This window comes from Schistocerca cancellata, chromosome 6 (assembly GCF_023864275.1).
Source record: "Schistocerca cancellata isolate TAMUIC-IGC-003103 chromosome 6, iqSchCanc2.1, whole genome shotgun sequence".
Lineage (NCBI taxonomy): Eukaryota > Metazoa > Arthropoda > Insecta > Orthoptera > Acrididae > Schistocerca > Schistocerca cancellata.
Window position 1 is genome coordinate 293,225,158 of NC_064631.1, and position 21,646 is coordinate 293,246,803.

Sequence of the window (21,646 nt, forward strand, 5' to 3'; positions counted from 1 at the left end):
GCATAATTAGTGCAGAAATGGCGAGAAGTACAGTTCAGATAATATTGCAATACTGCGAGATACCACCGACAAAACTAGCCAAAACCTTAAAAAATCTGATCAGAAAATCACTCATATAGTGACTATAAATAGGGGGAGTTTCTACATTCCGAAATTTAATTTATTTGTATAAACAAATCAACACTTTAAAGTCAAAGAACAAAAACGGCAATTATTAAACACTGAGGATCTTCAACTTACAAGAGTCCAAAAGCCTGCAACAACCAGCAACGTATTTGCGAATTAATCAACTGAATCCAATGATAAATCTTTAGAATAATTAACACTCTTTCTGGTTTCCATTTGAAAAAATTTTATTGATTCCCCATCAATGCAATTTTATCTGCGAGGGGTTCAGAACTCTAGCACCATGCTATTTTTAAAGTTAAACTGGATCTTATTTAGCCGAATCTACCCATGAAAAAACTGGCACAGCTTAAGTAGCTCTTTCTCAGTACGGGCAAAAAGTCTATCATATTACACAGGCCTAGCTTTAAAACTGACAGACCCCCCACACTACCTTCTTGTGAGCTGCTTATAGCTAAAAACATCGAACGCGACTATGCCTGCGAACATTTATCATATTATATCGACGCCGCAGTGCTCTATAAAATTTAGCTTTTTGCCCGACAGAAATACAATTACTAAGCAGAAAGAATATAAATTTGGCAGCATGCCTTCAACAATTCAAGGGTGAGGATATCTTTATCAAGTATTATAACAGCGGCGGCAGCAATAACTTCCTCCCTTCGAGTGGTGTTATCATCTTACCGACGGAGCTCGTTCACAAATGTCAAGCAAATCGCGGGCTTACCGTAGGCTTATAAAGGATAAATTTTGGTTTCAGCCAAAAGCGCGTCACATTACGAGTTTCGCATAGGTACCACCAACCGTACTGCTGACATTACACGGCTGTCTTGACATAAAAGCTGTAACGAATTCCTTCCAATGCAATGATTTCGAAAACTAATTCATGGATCTATCTGACATACGCAATAAAATAGTTCCAGTTAACTCTTGATTCGGCAAATTCAATGCGAATAAACAGTCTGCTTCACATAGGAGTAAACTTTTGTTACCATGATACAGTGTTTCTTGATGGTCAACTTTGAGATGCAATGCAGTCTTCCGAATTTGTGTGGTTTTTCCTGGGCGTTTAGATCCGCATTCATAAGCGGATAACGACGGTAGAAACAAATGTTTGCCCCACAGAAAAGTGCCGAATCAAGCTATAAGAAGTATAGAAGTGTGCAGAAGACATAGCACACGCTCGAATCTAGACAAACTTGAGTTTCATACGTCTTCTTGGTGGCACATATGTTCAAAACTCTCTTTTCCTTCCAACAATCTTTAGCACTGTTTTTCGATCTCCAAGCGCGTAAGTTAAGAGCATAAAAATAAATGGAAACTGCGGCTAACATTATGAACTTATTTATTACCTGGAGGCTATGACTTCTTTCACACTGGCATGCGAATATTTTCGTTGAGTGGACGACCAGTAATTCCTTCGAGTTAGGGAATCCTGCGGTTTCTTGATAAATACGCTTCGAATCGGTTGCCCTACAATGCGTCGTAATGAAGCCGCCTCAGAAAATTCTGGGAGTGTTCCTCTCTGACAGCGGCAGCTCGGATCGATCGATGCACATTGACAGCTTACCTATATCACTCTTCTTTCACACTTTGAAGGTTGCAATAGCACTTCGCGAAACTACTTTCGAGTCTGTTGCTTACCTCACGTGTCAGTCCCACTGTACACACTCTTCGTACACTTTAACAACAAAACACTTTTTAATCTCAAAACCATACCAGCAACTTGTCGCGAATAGAGCGCAGCACATGGATTTCTTCGCAGTGGTACCAACGTAAGAGGAAATAAATTTTGGTGTAAAGAGTCGCTAACAGATGGCGCCGTGGTATTTCGTAGTTTGTTTATAATACTTTTATCCTGCAAAAATAACCTTAATCGGTATAGTAGGCAGAAATCACAATTGGTCATGCAAAAAGTTCTGTCGCCTTTGAAGCATCAGTGTAAATGATCCAAAGGCAATTTCGTATGCTTATTAACAATATATAATTAATAATTTTTGCTCCAAAAATAAAAAAATATGTACAGTCGTAATACATCATTACCAAGTTATTTGAACATACAAAATTGAAATTTCAACACATGCAAGGAAGAGTATAACAAACGATACGTACCAGTTATGGTGTCCAGATTCTATAATCCATAATCTATAGTAAACCTTGACAGTGCCCCTATAGGAGAGCTTATCGTCCTTGAGCAAACAACCGCGCTTTCCATCCGCATGCAAAATTCATAAAACATCGTCGCTCTTTCAGGCCATGAGATTTTAAGCATACATTAGCACTGTTGCCTCGATTATATTACTCACGTTATTCGAGGAAACAAACACTGCCATATAATACGTCAGGGTTGTTTGTTTTTGTACTGTCAGTTGTACCAAAGGGATTACGTTCAGTTGAGATTTTATAAACTTTCAGGCTGCAATTGTTACTGTTTGCAGTGTATCGAGTACAGCAGCAAAGTATTACAGTAGTGAACTAGTAATGCAAGCTGGTAGTGAACTTTCAGTGGATGAGGCTCTGGATTTGGAGGCTGAGATTGCAGCGGAATCTAACAGTGAGCATTATGAACAAATTGAGCTTACAGATGCACAGAAAAGTACTATTGAGAGAAATCGACAAAAAGCCCTTTTGCTGAAAAAGGCGAGGGCATCAGCTCATCCTTACAGCAAAAAGTAAGTACAGGTGATGATAAATATCCATGTGCACATGTTGTGCAACTGAGATTGTAGTAGTAGTAGTAGTAGCAGTAGCAGTAGTTTTATTCATCTGTAGATCACTTTTACAAGGATATTGGATATGCCATGGTATTACAATTTAAGAATAACAAAAATAATGTTCTTCTGAAACACAAGTTCAGATAGTTTTTATTTTGATTTCAGTTCACTTTAAAATTATCTCCAGTCCAGATCCTCCCACAATACAGTAGCAGTGAGAAAGCACTGGTCTGTTTGAATACATGTTCAACTCGATCTAAAATTTCTTGACAATTTCAAACACTCAGAGAAGTTAAAAACAGTCTGCTATACACTTATCAGCCTTCATGTACCATGATAAGCAATAAAAAGCTCGTAGCCCCATCTGGCTGTGAAAACTTAATGATTTCAGCAACCAGTAAGTCGATTAACAAAGAGAGATTTGAAAGTGCATGTATTTCTCTGATCTCTCTAAACTAGGCTACGTAGAGTTACACATGTGGCTTATCTGTGACACATTATAAATTTCTTTAAGAAAAAGGTTTTGCCAAATTTAACGGGATTTTCATTGCCTACTGTCAATATGTAATTTTAGGTTTAACTTACAGATTTAACCTATGGTTTCAAAACTTGTTATCTAATGATCAATACATTTACTTTGTAGAGAGTAACATGTACTTATTAATAGCAAATCGTATTGCCAGTATGTACTGCTGTATAGTAATTATAATTTCAGGCAGCAATCTGTGAATTCAGTTATTAGAAGAAAGGAAGATTAGAGTTTAACACTCTGTTGGCAGCATTGTCATGGAACATGAACTTGCATTACAGTAGAATGGAGAAGGAAATTGGCTATGCCTTTTTCAAAGGAACCTGCATTTGCCTGGCTGTGATTTAGGGAAGTTGCAGAAAACCTAAAGCTGAATGGCTGGATGGGGGTTTGAACCATTGTCCTCCTGAATGCAAGTCCAGTGAGAGAATCACTGTGGTACCTTGCTCAGTTTCAGTTATTGGATTATATATTGTGTTCGTGTTTAATTATGTCATCCTTAACGATAGTGCACAACAGCATTACTCTGGCTACATATAACTTTCACATTACAAAACTCTTCCATACATTCCTATTATTGTAAGTATAGTTTGTGTGAAACTCGTGTCCTCACACACACAATAGGAGAAACATGCTAGAAATTCAATGACATCATTGCTTCTTATACTTCACAAGTGATTTGAAGTTCTTCGTAGATTATATGATCCAGGGTTTCTTATTTTTAACCAAGTCTGAAGAAACAGACATTGGTGACAATCTTTAAAATTATCAAATTTATTTGCTGTTGTGGAATCAAGAATTAACTGCATTAGGTTTATTGCCTGTTGGTGACAAATGAAAATTTGACTGGACTGAGACTCAAACCCAGATTTCCCTCTTATCACAAGTGATTGTCATAACCATTTGGGCTATCTGAGTACATTTTGAAACCGACCCAAACTTCCATACACCATACTGTCTAACACCCCATTGCTTGCAACTTTATTTGGATTCACACCTAAGGGTTTCGAGGACCTAACGTATGAACATATTCAACATTGGTATTAAGACTGTCTGGGCTAGAGTATCAGTCCAGCACAAGTTTTCATGTGTCGCCAAGGGGCAACATCTTCATACCTAATGCGGCTAATATCAGAAAGATTCTGCAATTGTGGAAAAAAAATTCATAAAATCTTTATTCTATCCATGAGTTCGTTTGTATTGCAAACTTTACAATTGTAGACACTCCTTGAACGTAACCCACAGTGCGTTAATTACATCTCGGAACTGTGGAACAGAGTGTAATAAGTTGACAGCAACTTAACAGTTGTTTTGAGAACAGGTGGTCAAGGTAGTAAAATTATTAATGGCATGGTTTTGTGTCATGTGTAAGAAGGCAAATGAATTCACCATGAGAGTTTTAAGGAAAGTCTGGACCAGTTACTGTGGAGGCAGTCACTTATTTGCACACATTTATCTTTGTTGAGCATGTTCCTGTTTCCGTGTGATGAATGGTTTGTTCACACTATAGAGGACAATTCTTCATCAACATGTTTACTTCTGTGCAGTGTCACAGTTTCACTGAAAGCTGAATCACAATGTTAAGTCATAGATATATCATTTTAGCTTCATCCACCTTTATCAAGAAAGGTGGCATAGTTAACGGTAAGAGACTGCACTCATATTTGGGAGATCCAGAGTTTGACTCTACATATGATCATTTGAATTAAGATCTGCTGTCATTTCCCTAAATCACTAAGCCTAAGTGCTGTGATTGTTCCTTTGAAATGTACATGCTTGTCCAGTCTGAGCTTGTGCTCCTGCTGTAATGATCTTGTTCTTGAGATGACATTACAACTTTAGTCTCCCTTACTTTCAACCAGCTTATAACTGTTACATTTGTACTGAGAACAGGATTTTGTGTTTTTCACTGTAGCAGTAGACACTGGCAGCTGCATATAAAGTGGTATCAGCACCTTGGGTCATAGTGCTATCTTTTTCAGACTGGTAACATGAGAGTGTAAATATTTCATCATATGGTTTATGATTTACAGTGAAAAGGGATCACCAGAAAAGAATACCATTAAGGTCCAAGGAACCAGATACATAGACACTGGTGGTGGCTTCCTTTTGGAGGAAAAAGCTGCTGAAGAAAATGCAAAACCAGTAAGATTACATTTTCTGTAATAATAATTCCAGTGTTTTCTTATCTTACTGACATTGGGCTCAAAATTGTTGAACGTCCAAAAAAAAAAGTGAGAAGTGAAATATTAGTAAACCCGAGACAATGAAGAAGGTGCACTGTGGAAATGTTTGTTTGTACTTAGTGCATACGTTTTCAGATAGTACTTCTTTATACATAACTGCATCATCTGTAAAAAGTCTATTACTATATTAATATTGTTTGCCAAGTCATTAAAATACAACATGAACAACCAAAGGGTCTCAGTACATTCCCCTGGTGCACACCTACATTATTTCTGCGTCTCTCCCCTCCATTCAAGATAAATGCTGCATCTTTCTCATGAAAAACTCCTCAACTCGGTAACAATTTTTGTTTTGTTTGTTATCCGATATGATAATATTTTCATTAATAAAGCATTGGTGTGGTACTGAGTCAAATGCTTTTCAGAAGATAAGAAATGTTTTATCTGCCTGACTTCCATACATATATCTCCGTGACTGTCTTCATCCATAGCATTCAGGGTGCTACATAAGAAGAATCTGAGTTGGGTTTTACATGACTGATATTTCAGTGCTGGTTGGCCTGGAGATGGTCATTCTGTTAAGTTTGAATTCTGGATTTCCTCCAAGATGTTACAACAAATAGATTTTAAAGATATTGGATGGTAGTTTTGTAGATCACCTTTGCTAATGTGACTGTAGAAGTTTTCACTTACGATTTGTACTAAGAACAATCTGTTGTATGTCCTTCTGAAGATGACAAGTACCTGAAATGTATCAGAAAATCAATAAAAATATTTATGGGCAAAACAAATGTAAAATCAAGTGTGACTATGGCTGCTACATCTCCTTCTTGTAGATAAGTCTGACACATGCTCTCTTCAAACTATTGGCTGAAGTTTTTTGTTCAAGGGATTTATGGTATAGTATAGTTAAAAATTAGTGGAAAACACTGTGATACAAATTCTGTATATAATACGATAGGGGTCTGTCAGGTCCTGGAGATGTGTTTACTTTTAACAGTCTCTCAACACCAAGGGCTGTAAATTCTGTAGCACTCTTCTTTTCAGTGGTGTGAGAATTAAACTGGAGCATTACAACTGGATTTTCTTATTGCTTGCATAACTTGCATCTTCTTGTTGTTAGCATTTGGAAAAGTGTGTGTAGGCATGCACTTACTCTTTATTCAATTGTTGCCATATTGCCCTCTTATCACAGTTCTATGTATCATTATTCTGCTGTATTTTATTTACACGGTCATTTGTTTGAGCGTTAAGGTAATGCATTCTGATTCTGAACACTCTTTTAGTAAGGTGACACAGTGGTTAAAACACTGACTCATGTTTTAGTATGGAGCCATACTGACATAAGCTTTCAACATTTCCTTCAATTTCTTTAGGTGAATGTTATGTTATAATGGAACAATACATCAAATTTCTTTCTTTATTGCAGTCCATTCAGTGTTTATACTGTCTCTGCTAATCCCAGCACTGACGGGGCATTAAATCTAACTCTCCTATACCCATCTTTTAACTCGCTGAACTTGTATTTGTTCATAAAATTTGTAATAAATTATATGTGTTATTCTTTAGTGAATGTAGACAATTTCACCAACAGGAGGGCAATCTAATAAAGACTGTTAAATTCTGCTCTTTTTCTTTTGCTTTCTGAGTTTACAGACCACTTTGATTTTAAGAGAGGGCTCATTTTTATTGTGCAGCTCTGTTTTAAAACCATTAGAAATAATTTGAATTACAATTTTATCGTGAAATGCCTTCTCCCTACCTCTCCTCATTAGCTTTGCCCAATGTACTGTTCCCATCCCCCCCCCCCCCCCCCACTCCATGTGGATAAATTCAGTAAGCAGCATTTGTGCATGTGTGTTGTGACCATGAAGCAATAACAAGTTCTTCCTCCCATTTGAGGGTACAAATGTTTTCTGGATGTGTTGTACAATCTAGTCTCATAGAACACCATGCCTTCATGGAGCCAGTGTCATTTTATCAATGACTGAGTTCGTTCTCATAATTGAGGAATTGAGGCGTTAAGAGTGCATTAAAGACAAACTAAGTCATTGTTCAGTTTCAGGAGAAACATGGTATCTCCTAATGGTATAATATGTTTGTTAATTTTTTACTACTTCATATAAAAATGTGTTAACTATACATTTAAAAAATTCTGCTCTGATTTAATAAAAGTAGTTGTAGATTCATACCAGAAAGAAAGATCACCTTTAAATGGTTTCTCTGCATGACATTGTAAATCTTAAGAGTCCATTGTACTAATGTTTCATGCTGTTGTTTGTGGCCTTGTGATATTCATACATAGCCTTATTTGCCAGTTACATAAGCACAGTGTAGTAACTTTGTGCAGTCATGTGTAAAATATTGATGATTAGAATAATCTAGTGTATGTGGTGTTTTCTGTCAGTTATAATGAAATTCAGATTTAGGTAATGAGAAATAAAATTTTCAGGTGGAACTGAAGGAAAATGTTGGACCTGTCCAAATTCCATATCGGCCAACATGTGAGGAATGTTCGAATATTTTTGATGATTCTTTTCTTTACCAGTCATTTGAGTATCCTGTCTGTGATGGATGCAGGTATCATGTCTTAATTTGCATATATGCTTATCTGTGTTATAGATTAGACTAAATTTGAGTGAAAGTAAATCATTGGGAAATTGTTTTAATAAAAGTCTAAATCATGGCCAGTGGCATATTTACTTGTATCATGAATAATATTGTTGGCACTTGTTGCAAGGTATGACGAGCAGGAAAGAGGTTGTGTCAGCTGTTGTGTGTACACAGCCTGTGAGAGAGCAGTGGGCAGACAACAAGTTTTGAAGAAACATTGTCTCATTCTCACATTAGTATATCACAGCATGCAAAATTGTAACACATTCAGAAGAAACAGGCAAATATTTTGACAGCCAATGTAACTTAATTTAAACTGTCCTCTTAGGTCCCAGCTTAACCATAGCCTTGTAATTAATAACAAATTCAGAAAAAAATCAGTAAAATATTTGTGACAGCAGCAACAAAGAGAATGGTTTCTCTTTTGTTGCTAGATATTTACTTGAAAGTATCATCCCATTAACTACATGAAACAGACTTGTATGAGCAGTAGAGAAACGTCGCTGGGACAGCTGCTGGCCTCGGTCTAGACTTTTTTATCTGGTAATACAAAATCAGTTTTTACTAACATGTCATTGAATCTTAGTCTGTGCACCCTATTGCAAAATGTCTCCAATTTCCTCTTTCCCATAATCACAATAGTTGAAGGGGTAATTCCTTCACTTGTTTTTTTTTCCCTCAAACTATTTGAGACTGAACACATGTTCCATTTGTAATGGTGTCGTATTGATAAGATGTTAAACTATTAAAGGCAGCTTTTACTAGGGAGTATATTGTAAGATGATGATGTTCACTGTAAATTATCAACATCATTTGCAGTTTTTGCTTAGATTTTAAACAATGTATTGGCAATAAGTTTGCTAACATTGTGAATTCCAAAGAAAAATTGTATTGGGCATAAGCTCGGCTATATAACAGACTGTTTGTTTCTAGGGACAGAGATGACAAGCATTCTCTCATTACTCGGACAGATGCAAAAAATGAATACCTGCTGAAGGATTGTGATCTGGATATGAGAGAGCCCCCTCTGAAATTCATCATGCGCAAGAATCCTCATAATATGCGATGGGGTACAATGAAGCTTTATCTTCGACTTCAGGTAAGGCATACTTAAAAATATGCCATTATGGGTACTGTCAAACAACATTGATTGGTAGGAAACCTAACAAAGCATACAAGAATTGAGAGTTTGAACTTCATGCAATAATAACCCCCCTGCGGGTTCGGGGGTAAGAATAGGCCTGCGGTATTCCTGCCTGTCGTAAGAGGTGACTAAAAGGAGTTTCAACTGTTTCGGCCTTTCATGTGTTGGTCCCCATTAGGGTTTGACCTCCATTCTTCCAAATTCAATAGAAGTACGAGCCTTTTGGGGAAGGACACCTTATGTGGTGCACCATAAGTCCTCTGTGCCCTAAGACCTCGGCACTCTTCATAGTCTTGTGGTCGTAACTGCTCCCACCATCCATCATTTTGAGCATGCACGTCTGGTGGGTTGCGTACGTTACACCCTTAGTGCGTCACCATCTGCACCCACGATAATTATGGACTTCCCATGGCACCCAACTTCCAGCACGGTAGCCAGCCCGTTGTGGTGGTGTCGTCATGTACCCTCTAGGTTGTAGCCCCCTGACAACACAGGGATCGTACTGCTGATGCCTGAGCTGCCATCTCCCCACGTAAGCCAAGGAGTAGCTGCCTGTCTCTCTGGGGCATCGGGACTCCTGGCAACGGTCATCCTGCCAGGTGGCCTTTGCTGCAGCTGGGTGGCGCCCGTGGGGAGAGCCCCCGGTTGGAGTGGGTGGCATCGGGGCGGATGATCCGCACTGAAGCGGATGAAGTCTCAATCCGGTGGTCGAACGACCACCAACGTCTCTAAGCACGGTAAAGTAGACTTTAACGCTGTGACATATAACCCCAAATAGTTCCCTTCCCTAGCCACGGCCTGGGAGGGACGTAGGGCTGCAGACCGACAGGAGCCGTATTCACCGCAATACCTTGTGTGCAGCAGAACTGATGGGGATTCATTTTTGGGGACTAAGCCTCTCTTCTTTGTGACCAATCTTGAAGATAAGTTTGGGGAAGTGGCGTCACTATCCAAAATGAGGGGCGGGGCCATTTTGATACAAGCAGCTTCATCTGCACAGTCACGGGCGTTACTAGCCTGCGAGAAGCTTGGTGAGATACCCGTTAATGTCACTCCCCATAAGTCCCTAAATTTGGTCCAGGGGATTATCTTTCATAAAGATCTTCTGCTACAGACTGATGACGAGCTACAGGAGAATCTGGCACGACGAGGTGTACACTTTGTTCGTCGTATCTTTAGGGGACCCAAGGATAATAGCCGGTGCTTTCATCCTGGCCTTTGAGGGCGACTGCGTGCCTGAGAAGGTCGAGGTCATGATCTACCGGTGCGATGTCAAGCCCTGTGTCCTGCCCCCTATGCAATGCTTCCAGTGCTGGAAATTCGGACACATGTCCTCCATGTGCACTGCCAGCCCCACGTGTCGAGATTGTGGATGACCTTCGCATCCCAATGCTCCATGTGCTCTGCCTCCCACCTGCGTTAACTGTGGGGAGCATCATTCTCCCTGCTCGCCAGACTGTGCAGTCTACCAACGATAGCGGAAGATACAAGAAATTAAGACCCTGGGCCGTTTAACTTACCAAGAGGCACGGAAGAAACTAGAACGGCTCAACCCCACACCTATGCTGAGGAGTTATGCTGCTGTAACACTGCTGCCACCAGTTCCTGCAAAGACTCCTTTCTCAGTTGGCCCACAGAACAGTCACGTTACGCCTGCCCCACTGCTGGTAGGGGCCACTCTATCTTCCACTACTCCCAAAACACCCAGTTTGGGAGCAGTGCGCCTCGCACAACCAGGGATGCCAGTCCCCACCTCTCAGCCGGAGAAGCGACAGCCCTCTCCGGCCACTCAGCCGGAAAAGCGACAGTCCTCTCCGGCCACTCAGCCGGAAAAGTGACAGCCCTCTCTGGCCACTCAGCTGGAGACGCAACAGCCTCCTCCGGCCTCACTTGTTCGGAAGAGGTCCGTTGGGGGAGTCCCTTCCCAGGACTTCCCCAGTGTCTCACAAGACACTAGCCAGTGGCTGAAGAAGCCACCAGTTGCTGGTCGAAGGGCTTCATGCTCTTCCTCTGTTCCTGACAGTACGTCAGGAAAGCCCTCCCAGCATGTGAACCCTCCTCCCAGAGACAAGAGAGAGAAGAGGAAGCTCTCTAAGAAGAATAAGGACCCAGTGGTTCGCGTGCCACCGCTTCCTGTCAGCTCAGCCTCTGAGGATGAGGTTGAGCTCTTTGCGGCCCCTTCTGACCTGGATCTCGCCGTCTCCTCCGATACGATGGATGTTGCGACGTCAGTCACTCAGTCGGTGGCAGCGTGTTACCCTGCGAAGTAATTTGCCTTTTCAGTGCCTGCATGCCCCTACAGGACACGCTTTGTACAATCCTGCAGTGGAATTGTGGCGGTTATTTTAGCCATGTACCTGATCTACGTCAGCTTCTGAGCATGACACCTGCTTTGTGCATTGCCCTCCAGGAAACCTGGTTCCCGGCAATGCAGACCCCTGTCCTTCATGGTTCCAGGGGCTGTTACTGTAACCGTAGTGTTTACAATAGTGTGTCAGGTGGAGCCTGTGTGTATGTCCTTACCTCTGTATATAGTGCTCCTGTGCCCCTTCACTCATCCTTGGAAGCTGTGGCTGTCAGAGTAAGGACTACCCAGGACATAACCGTCTGCAGTGTCTATCTCCCTCTAGGTGGTACAGTCCCCCTGACTGAATTGGCTGCACTTGTCACCCAACTCCCCACGCCTTTTCTTCTCGTGGGGGATTTTAACGCCCACAATCCCCTGTGGGGTGGAACGAAGATTACTGGCCGAGGCAGGGCTGTCGAGAATCTCATCTCCCAACTCGACCTCTGCCTCTTAAACACTGGCGCCGCCACACATTTCAGTGTGGTGTGTGGTGTCACCGCCAGACACCACACTTGCTAGGTGGTAGCTTAAATCGGCCGCGGTCCATTAGTACGTGTCGGACCCGCGTGTCGCCACTGTCAGTACTTGCAGACCTAGCGCCACCACATGGCAGGTCTAGAGAGGCGGACTAGCACTCGCCCCAGTTGTACGACGACTTTGCTAGCGACTACACTGACGAAGCATCGCTCATTAGCCGAGCAGATAGTTAGAATAGCTTTCAGCTAAGTCCATGGCTATGACCTAGCAAGGCGTCATTAGCCTTACAGTGATTGTAATTAACCGTATCTGGAGATAGTCTCATTTGTATCGTCAATAGCGATGTACCACAAGGATGAATTAAAGTTAAGTATTCAAGGAGCTGCATACTTTTCTTATAGCATTAATTAAGTATCCTGTTCCAGAACTCACGCCAGCCGGCGTGTGTGTACGCGTGCCTTTCGGCTACCTCCGAGTGGCGTGGCTGTCTTGCTACGCCACAACATGGTGCATGGCACGTTCTCGGCCATAGATCTGTCGTTTTGCAGCCCAGGGCTTGTACCATTGGTCCACTGGAGAGTCCATGACAACTTGTGTGGTAGTGACCATTTTCCCATCTTCCTTTCACTACACCAGTGTCGCTCCCCTGAACGCTTGCCCAGATGGGTATTTAGCAAGGCAAACTGGGAAGTGTTCTCCTCTGCCGCGACTGTTGCATCTCTCCCCCACGGCACCATCGATGTGGCGGTTGAGACACTGAATGCAGCAATTGTTTCCGCTGCGGAACATACCATTCCTCGTTTGTTAGGGTGCCCCCGGCGAAAGTCAGTGCCTTGGTGGTCACCAGAGGTTGCTGAAGCCATTAAAGAGCATTGGCGGGCTCTTCAGCGATATAAGCGGCACTTTTGGAGAACCTCATTTTATTCAAACATTTCCGTGCTCAGGTCTGGTGGCTCATCAAAAGGTGGAAACAGGAGCGCTGGGAGAGGTATGTTTCCACCATTGGTTCCCGTACTTCACCCTCCCAGGTGTGGATGAAGATTCGGCGCATCTTCAGATTGCAGCACTCTACAGGTGTCCCAGGGCTTTCCATCAACGGGGCGCTATGCACTGATGCCGATGCAATCGCCTAGCATTTCGCTCAGCACTATGTTCGGGCCTCTGCGTCAGGGAATTACCCGCCTGCGTTTCATGCGCTAAAATGCCGGGAGGAAGGCAAATGACTTTCTTTTGCTCCTCGCCACCCTGAGGTGTATAACTCCCCATTTAGTTCGTGTGAACTCCAAAGCGGTCTGGCACAGTGCCCCGATACAGCCTCTTGGCCAGATGGCATCCACAATCAGATGCTCAAACACCTGTCCCCAGACTGTCAACGATGTGTTCTTGCCATCTTCAGCCGCATATGGGGCGATGGTGTCTTTCCGTCGCAGTGGCAGGAAAGTATCATCATTCCGGTGCTTAAGCCTGGTAAGGACCCGCTTAATGTGGATAGCTATCGGCCCATCAGCTTAACAAACACTCTGTGCAAGCTGCTGGAACGTATGGTGAGTCGTCGGCTGTGTTGGCTGCTCAAGTCTCGGGGTCTTCTGGCTCCGTGCCAGAGCGGCTTCTGTCAGGGTCGTTCCACCGCCGATACTTTAGTCTTCCTGGAGTCTGCAATCCGCACTGCTTTTTCCAGGTGCCAACACCTCGTCTCCGTCTTTTTCGACCTCTCCAAAGCATATGACATGACGTGGCGGCACCATATTCTCGCCACATTGCACGGGTGGGGTCTCCGGGGCTCTCTCCCCATTTTTATTCAGAACTTTTTATCTGTTCAGACATTCTGCGTTTTACTTGGCACATCCCATAGTTCACTTCATGTCCAGGAAAATGGCGTCCCACAGGGCTCTGTATTGAGTGTGCCACTTTTCCTTGTGGCCATTAATGGCCTTGCAGCAGCAGTAGGGTCGTCTGTCTCACCCACGTTATATGCTGACGATTTCTGCATCTTTTTCAGCTCCTCCACCATTAGTGTTGCAGAACGTAGGTTGCAGGGAGCCATACGCAAGGTGCAGGTGTGGGCCCTCGCCCATGGGTTTCACTTTTCTCCTGCGAAGACTTGTGTTATGCACCTTTGTCGGCGTTGAACTGTCCATCCCCACCCTGAGCTCTATCTTCGGGGTGCTATGCTCAGGATTGTTGACACTTACCGTTTTCTGGGATTGCTGTTCGATGCCTGGCTTACACGGCTTCCACATTTTCGTCAGCTCAAGCGTCAGTGTTGGCAGCATCTGAATGCCCTTTGCTGCCTCAGCAACACAACTTGGGGTGCAGATTGTAATACGCTGCTGCGGCTTTACAAAGCCCTCGTGATTTCCCGACTCGATTATGGGAGTGTGGCGTATGGCTCAGCGTCACCCTCAGCGTTGCAACTGCTGGACCCCGTTCACCACTGTGGGGTTCGACAGGCGACAAGAGCATTCCGCACCAGCCCTGTTAATAGCCTACTTGTTGAGGCTGGGGTTCCTCCACTTCGCGTCTGGCGTCAACAACTCTTAGCCAACTATGCTGCACATGTCCGTTGTTTGCCCCGTCACCCTAACTATCGTCTCCTTTTCGCTAATGCGGCAGTCCATATCCCACACCGGCGGCCACAATCAGGACATACAATTGGGTTCCGTGTTTGGTCCCTCCGTAGTGAACTCAAGTCTTTGCCTCTTCCATCTGCTTTCCAGGTCCGCTTACATACACCACCTTGGTGTATTTGTCGGCCGCAACTTCGGTTGGACCTGTCACAGTGGCAGAAAAATTCAGTTCCTCCTGCAGTCTCGTGCTGCCAATTTCTTGCTCTCCTAGACACATCCCGTGACTCGGAGGTTATCTATACTGATGGATCGATGGTTGATGGCCATGTGGGGTACGCTTATCCTCATGCGGACTATGTAGACCAGCGCTCCTTTCCAGAAGGCTGCAGTGTTTACACCGCAGAGCTCACAGCCATTTTTCGTGCCTTTGAGCATATTCGTACCAGCACTGGAGAGTCCTTCGTCATTTGCAGTGAGTCTCTCGGTAGTCTACAGGCTCTTGACCAGTGCTACCCATGCCATCCCATTGTTGTTGCCATCCAGGAGTCCGTTCACGCTCTTGAACAGCATGGACGTTCAGTGGTGTTTATATGGACCCCGGGACACGTTGGGATAGCGGGAAACGAACTCACCGACAAGTTAGCCAAAGAAGCTACCCGCAAACTGACGTTGGAGATCGGCCTCCCGGCGACTGATCTCTGATCGGTGTTGGGCTGTCGGGTCTTTGGGATGTGGGGAGACGAATGGCGCACTCTGTCTGCACCCAACAAGCTGCGGCGAGTAAAGGAGACCACGACTGTATGGGGTTCTTCCATGTGGCCCTCTTGCAGGGATTCTGTTGTTCTCTGTAGGCTCCGCATTGGTCACTCTTGGCTGACGCATGGTCATCTGCTGCGTCGAGAGGACCCCCCTCATTGTCGCTGTGGTGCAAACATGACAGAGGCCCATATGTTGTTGGAATGTCCTAATTTAGCCGCCCTCAGGCGAACTTTTAATCTCCAGGGTGATTTATCATCTCTTTTAGGTGACAATGTCTCTATGGCAGATCGGGTTTTAAGTTTTATTCGCGCAAGCGGCTTTTATAGGTCCATCTAATTTTATTGCATTACCCTCTTTTGTGCTGTATCTTTTACTTAGTTTTGTGTTGTCATTCGACTCCACCCTAATCTTTTAGGCTGGAGGTTTTAACCTGTTGCAGAGTGGCTGGCTCATCCTTATATTTTCGTGATCAGCCACCACGATCCTCTGCTGTACAGTTTTAATTCTTTCTGCCTTTCTTCTCTATGTTGTTTTTGTTGCTGTGCTCCGTTTTCCATGTTGCTTTATTATTGACCTTGGGGCTTTTCTTCCCCCGGAATGTTTCTGTTAGTGCTTCGAATGACTAATGGATGGTTTCACTGTGCTCTGTGTGTTTCTGAAACAAGGGACCGATGACCTTTGCAGTTTGGTCCCTTTAATATTTAAACCAACCAACCAACCAACCAACCGTGCAATAATAAATGAAAAGAAACAATTTATGTTTATTTCTTGAGTTGTTGACTGACTATATGGAATGATCCAAATCCAGCTTTCGTTTTCTGAAGTACAAAGGAGTTAAAAACAAAAAAAAGTCATATTACCTGATCAATTCTACATGTGCTACAATCACCGTGTTTGCCAATGCATTAGCATTAGCAGTAGCTTAGCTATGGATACATACGTAAGTTGTTTTGATGATGCAGTTATCGAAACATTAGAAATTTTTGAAGCTATATTACTCAGCAATTTTGTATTCTCAGCTACTTGTTCTGATGATATGTCATAGGTTTTTCCATTTCAGTAGTTAAGCACTGCTGTGTCCATAGTGAGGTATATTTCCACTATTGTCTGCCATTTGTGTTAATGTGTTCAAGTCATCCGTGCACATTGCTGGGAACTTCTATGCATCTGCCATGAGATAAAAAAGTCATATATTGTAATCAGTACAGCAGTTCCAACAAATATGCAGCACTCTTAATCTAACTGAGTGGAGGTGCTTTTTCCATGTTACTCCATTTCTAATAATTTTTCTAATCATTTAGCCTTTCACTGAGATAGTCAGCTAATCAGTGCTTTGTTGATTGCATTATATTTGTCTTAGCTGTTGTGATGCTGGTATACCCTATATAATTGAGGGTGGTTGCAACATAGATGTATTTAATCTCATCACATGGTATTGTTATATTGTAACCACAGTCAAGTCCAGATCTGATAGCAGGGTCATCAGTGATGTGAAATACTTGCCACTGAAAGGATGTTTATTACTGACACCTATGTACAAACAGAACAGAACTTATTCTTCGCAGTGTGTGCTGCTGTTTATTCAGGCAAGGAATATTCCAGCATTTGCAAACATTACAGCTACAAGAAATCTTGAGAATATTCTAGAAATAATAAATAACTAGATAACATGTATAACAGTGTAGGAAAAGGCAGATTGCTACTTACATTAAAGACAACACATCAAATTGCAGACAGACACAATTAAGACACCCACATAAAGCTTTCGGCCACAGCCTTAATTAGTGAAGAAAACACACCCGCGCGCACACACACACACACACACACACACACACACACACACACAGAGTAGCAAGCACATCTAATAGCGCACATGACTGCCAGCTCCAGCATCTCGGGCTGGAATGTAACGTCACATGGGATGCAAGCAGCAATCTGGAGAGAGCAAGAAGGGGAAGAGGTAGTAGTGTACAGGTGGGGAGAAAGACAAATGCTGTCTGGTGGAGAGTGCAGGGACTAGACTGCCAACAACTGCAGCGTCAGGAGGTTGTGGGGCAGGGATGTGGAGGGAAAAAACAGGAGCAAAAAAGGAGGGGAGCAGGGAAAGACAGGTGGATGTGTTGGCAGAGGGCAGCAAATAAATGGGGTGGGAGATGAGAATGGGGCAAAGATGCTAGGATGGTAGAGGCAGAAAATGTTGGGTCGTAGGTTGAGGCCAGGATAATTATGGAAGCAGAGAATTTGTTGTAAGGATGACTTCCATCTGCGCAGTTCAGAAAAGCTGGTTGTGGAGGGAAGGATCCAGATGGCTCGGGTAGTGAAGCAGCCATTGAAATAAAGTGTGTTATGTGCAGCTCAGTGTTGTGCCACAGGTTGGCTCTTGGCCACAGTTTCGCAGTGGCTGTTCATCCTGGTGACCAGCTGGTTGATAGTCATACCAATATAAATAGCTGGGCGATGATTGCAGCAGAGCTGGTAAACAACATGGCTGCTTTCACATGTGGCCCAGCCCCTGATGGATAAACCTGTGGCAGAACTGGAGTAAGAAGTGCTGTGTGGGTAGATTGGCCAGGTTTTGCTCTATATTTTCCATGGGGATATGATCCCTGTGGTAAGGGGTTGGGATTGAGAGTGCCATAGGGATGGACTAGGGTGTTGTGGGAATTGGGTGGGCAGTGGAACACACTTTAGGAAGGGTGGGAAGTATCTTGGGTAGGATGTCCCTCATTTCAGGACATTTATTACCTATCATTGTGCACTGAAATGAGGGAGGTCCTACCCGAGATGTTTCACGCCCCTCCTGAAGTGGTGTTCCGTTGCCCACACAACCTATGCCACTCCCGATCCCAACCCCTTGCCACAAGGGTCATATTTCTGTGCAAGACCCAGGTGCAAAAGCTGTCCAATACACCCACCCAGCACTTCCTATTCCAGCCTTGTCACAAGTTAATCCTACCCCATCAGGGACCGGGCTACCTGTGAAAGCAGCCATGTCATTTACCAGCTCTGCTGCAATCATTGCACAACTTTTTGTATTGGTATGATTACCAACCACCTGTTCACCAGGATAAGAGGCTACCGCATAACCATGGCCAAGAGCAAAGCAGACCACCCTGTGGCACAATGTGCAGCTGAACACAACACTCTTGATTTCAATGGCTGCTTCACTACCCAAGTCATCTGGATCCTTCCCCCCCACCACCAACTTTTCTGAACTGCATAGATAGGAGTTAACCTTACAACACATTCTCTGGTCCCGTAATTATCTTGGCCTCAACTTATGGCAACATACCGTCCCTAGACCCTCCACCCAACAGTTTCCACCCCCTCCATCCTATGGTCTCATGGTCTCCTGCCTATTCTGACCTCCCGCCCTGTCTATTTTCAGCCCTCTGCCAATGTATCTGCTCATATTTCCCCACGCCTCTCTTTTTTTGCTCCTTCTTTTTCCCCCACCTATCTGTCCGGCAGCTTCCTGATGCTGCATCTGCTGGCAGTGTTACTCCTTGCACACTCTGTCAGACAACTTTCGTCTCTCTCCCCACGCATACACTGCTACCCCTTACCCTTCTGTGCCCCCTCCAGATGTGACGCACTCGGGCCCAAGATGCTGCAGTTGGCAGTCGTGTGTACATGGCATGAGGTGTGTGTGTGTGTGTGTGTGTGTGTGTGTGTGTGTGTGTGTGTGCAACTTGACGTGTTTTCTTTTGTGTGTGTGTGTGTGTGTGTGTGTGTGTGTGTGTGTGTGTGTATGTCTGCAACTTGACGTGTTTTCTTTACTGTAAGTAGCAAAATTTGTCTTTTCTTACATTGTTGGTATTCCTAGCTGGAGTTTCCATTGTTTGATTAAATAACATGTATTTGCTAGATCAGATTTGAGTTAGGGACCTGCAGCACACCAGCCAGTGTCACTACCCTCTACTCTACCTCGCAAGCAGCACGGTTCAAGGCATTCCTCCCTCTCCCGGAGAGTCAGCAGCCTGTTGTTTTAGAAGTTTTCGTATGACCGTCTGTATTGGAGCACTGCAGGGTCCTCGTGTTCGAGTCATGTTGTCGCATCCTCTTCACTGTGATGAGCATCGAAGGTAGCCACTCCCGCTGAACCTCATTGAGTGAGTCTTAAGTTTCCTTGAACCAGGAGGCTCCTACAATTGAGCTGTGTCTCAGGACTGTAGTAAGACTCATCTGGAGAACATGCATGATGTCTGCCCTTTTGTCCTCTTGATGGACAATAAACCTCGACTTCATGAGTGGCATACAACAAGCAATAAAGTATGTGCCAGGCCCCAAAGTAGTTTAGTAACCTTCCTGATAATCTCACTGTTCACAAAGGTATAAAAATCCATATCATGTCTACCAGGATGTATATCACTGGTTGATGCTTGGCATCATGGTATTCCTTACAGTGACTCGCATAATGTCTAGTGGATCAGTAGAGGCCTGCCCTATGATATCTGCATGTGATTCTGGCTAGAGTTTTTGTGGTCCCAGGTGACCAGATTTTGGAACTTTGTGGAAATTTTTGGGATTCCATAAAGTTTTTGAGGATGATTTTCTATTTGATAAAGAAGGGATTTTTCAAGACAACTCCCCGCCCCCCCCCCCCCTCCACCCCCCCTCCACCCCCACGCGCACACACACACGTTAGTGTGGAATATTGTAAATAGATTAAATAACATGAAATATTCCTAAGAGGTGCACTAAGCTTTCACGTAGGTTGTACACCTGTCTCTTACAGCCTAATAAATTAGCTGTGATGTAGTGGCATGTCAATACAGGCCTCTTTGTAGCCTGATAGTGTCAAGGTTCTGACAGCCGCTACATTCTTTTCTGACTTGGTTGTAAAAGAAGCAGAGGAAATTTATCAGGGAATGAAATTAATGATTTGAGAGAGAAGTTACAATATGGATATATCTTGTCTTTGCAAGTTAATCAAATCGAAGCCCTCATTATAGTGCCACTTTCAACCACATTTCTAACTCAGAACATGGTTCAAGTGCCTGTAGAAGGTTTTGTTCGTTGCACAGAAAATGTGTCTGAACTCTGTGTCTGTGATTGTGAGCAGTTTTGGAGTGACTGATAGGTTTAAATGTATGAACTTAAAGGGCAGAAGGTAGATTTATAGTTTGCATATGGCTGCATATTCATTCTCTGCAAGTTAAAGCAGCATAGGAAATACTTCTCAGAATTTCAGTTGTAAAACTAGCAGTAGTAGCAGTAGCAGCAGCAGCAGTATACTTGTCCATGTACCATACTGTATAATTATATTAGATTTGTCATAATTATATTTGATATGTTAGGGAGGAAAGACCATGAGTGTGATTAAGAAATAAGAAAGTGGAAAGAGGTGGAAGAAAATCCTCATAGTTTCTAATTGTTCCATTCATTCCACTTCTCATTTATTTTCCTGCTAATCAATTTTTACTTCTCACTCTTGCCTTCCATCATCTCCGAACTGAAGCTGGGACAGTGCTTACCACTGATCTCTACCTAGTGTAAAGACAAGTAATGCTTGTTAATGTACTATCTGTTTTCTTCTAATCTCTCTTTTTTTTTTCTTCTTCATCCTCATACAGTTGGGTCCCTCTCGACCTGAGATATGAGTGACCTGCCACTGCCTTAAAATATTCCCAAATCCATCCTTCTTTTCTGCCTGAGGAAGGAACTAACAGTCCCAAAAGCTAGGTATTGTTTTTCTACTTTTAAGTGTGTGTATTGACAGCCCATTTCATCATTCATTCATTCCTTCAGTCATTCATTGTGTTTTTGTAAATTATATCAAGAACAACACCACTCAGAGACGTGGAGTGGATTGATAGACAAACCCTGGAGAAGCAGAAAGATGGGGAGATTAAAAGAAATAAATTTTGAAAAGTCCTCATTGTATGCTCTTTATTATTGCATAAAGCAAACTTTCACTTTGTAAAATTTCACTTTAAGTTGTATTCACAATTAAGCGTAGCTCATTGTTCATTGTGTGTGAGCATTGGAGTACAAATGCTTATCCTATCTCTCACTTTTTTTATTGCATGGAAAATGTCAAGTTGCTCTGTAATTCAAATATTAAGCAGTATGTCCTGCAGTAGCTTAGTGATAAGGTGACACACAGCCTAGGGAAGTCTGGAGAAAACCACCTCCAATAATGTGATACCCAGCAGAGCAGATCAGCTGTATAGTTGCTGAT

At 43.2% G+C, this 21,646-nt stretch overlaps 2 protein-coding genes across 6 annotated transcripts in view; one reads left to right on the forward strand and one right to left on the reverse strand.

Annotated features, from left to right (window-relative positions):
• LOC126088553 (uncharacterized) overlaps window positions 1-2,363 on the reverse strand; it is a 525,775-nt gene extending 523,412 nt beyond the window's left edge. For 2 of the 5 annotated variants that reach the window (XM_049906738.1, XM_049906737.1), the window contains exon 1: window positions 1,479-1,857. The gene's annotated coding sequence lies outside the window, so the exon portion shown is untranslated. Of the gene's footprint in view, window positions 1-1,478; window positions 1,864-2,238 lie in introns of those variants that run through there. The other 3 variants (XM_049906736.1, XM_049906735.1, XM_049906739.1) reach the window with 3 other exon arrangements.
• A 243-nt stretch (window positions 2,364-2,606) lies between these two features.
• LOC126088554 (DNA repair protein complementing XP-A cells) overlaps window positions 2,607-21,646 on the forward strand; it is a 51,414-nt gene continuing 32,374 nt past the window's right edge. The window contains exons 1-4 of the mRNA XM_049906740.1: window positions 2,607-2,798; window positions 5,403-5,514; window positions 8,008-8,135; window positions 9,102-9,267. Coding sequence (XP_049762697.1) covers window positions 2,608-2,798; window positions 5,403-5,514; window positions 8,008-8,135; window positions 9,102-9,267 — 597 coding nt within the window. The 5' untranslated portion in view covers window position 2,607. The remainder of the gene's footprint in view (window positions 2,799-5,402; window positions 5,515-8,007; window positions 8,136-9,101; window positions 9,268-21,646) is intronic.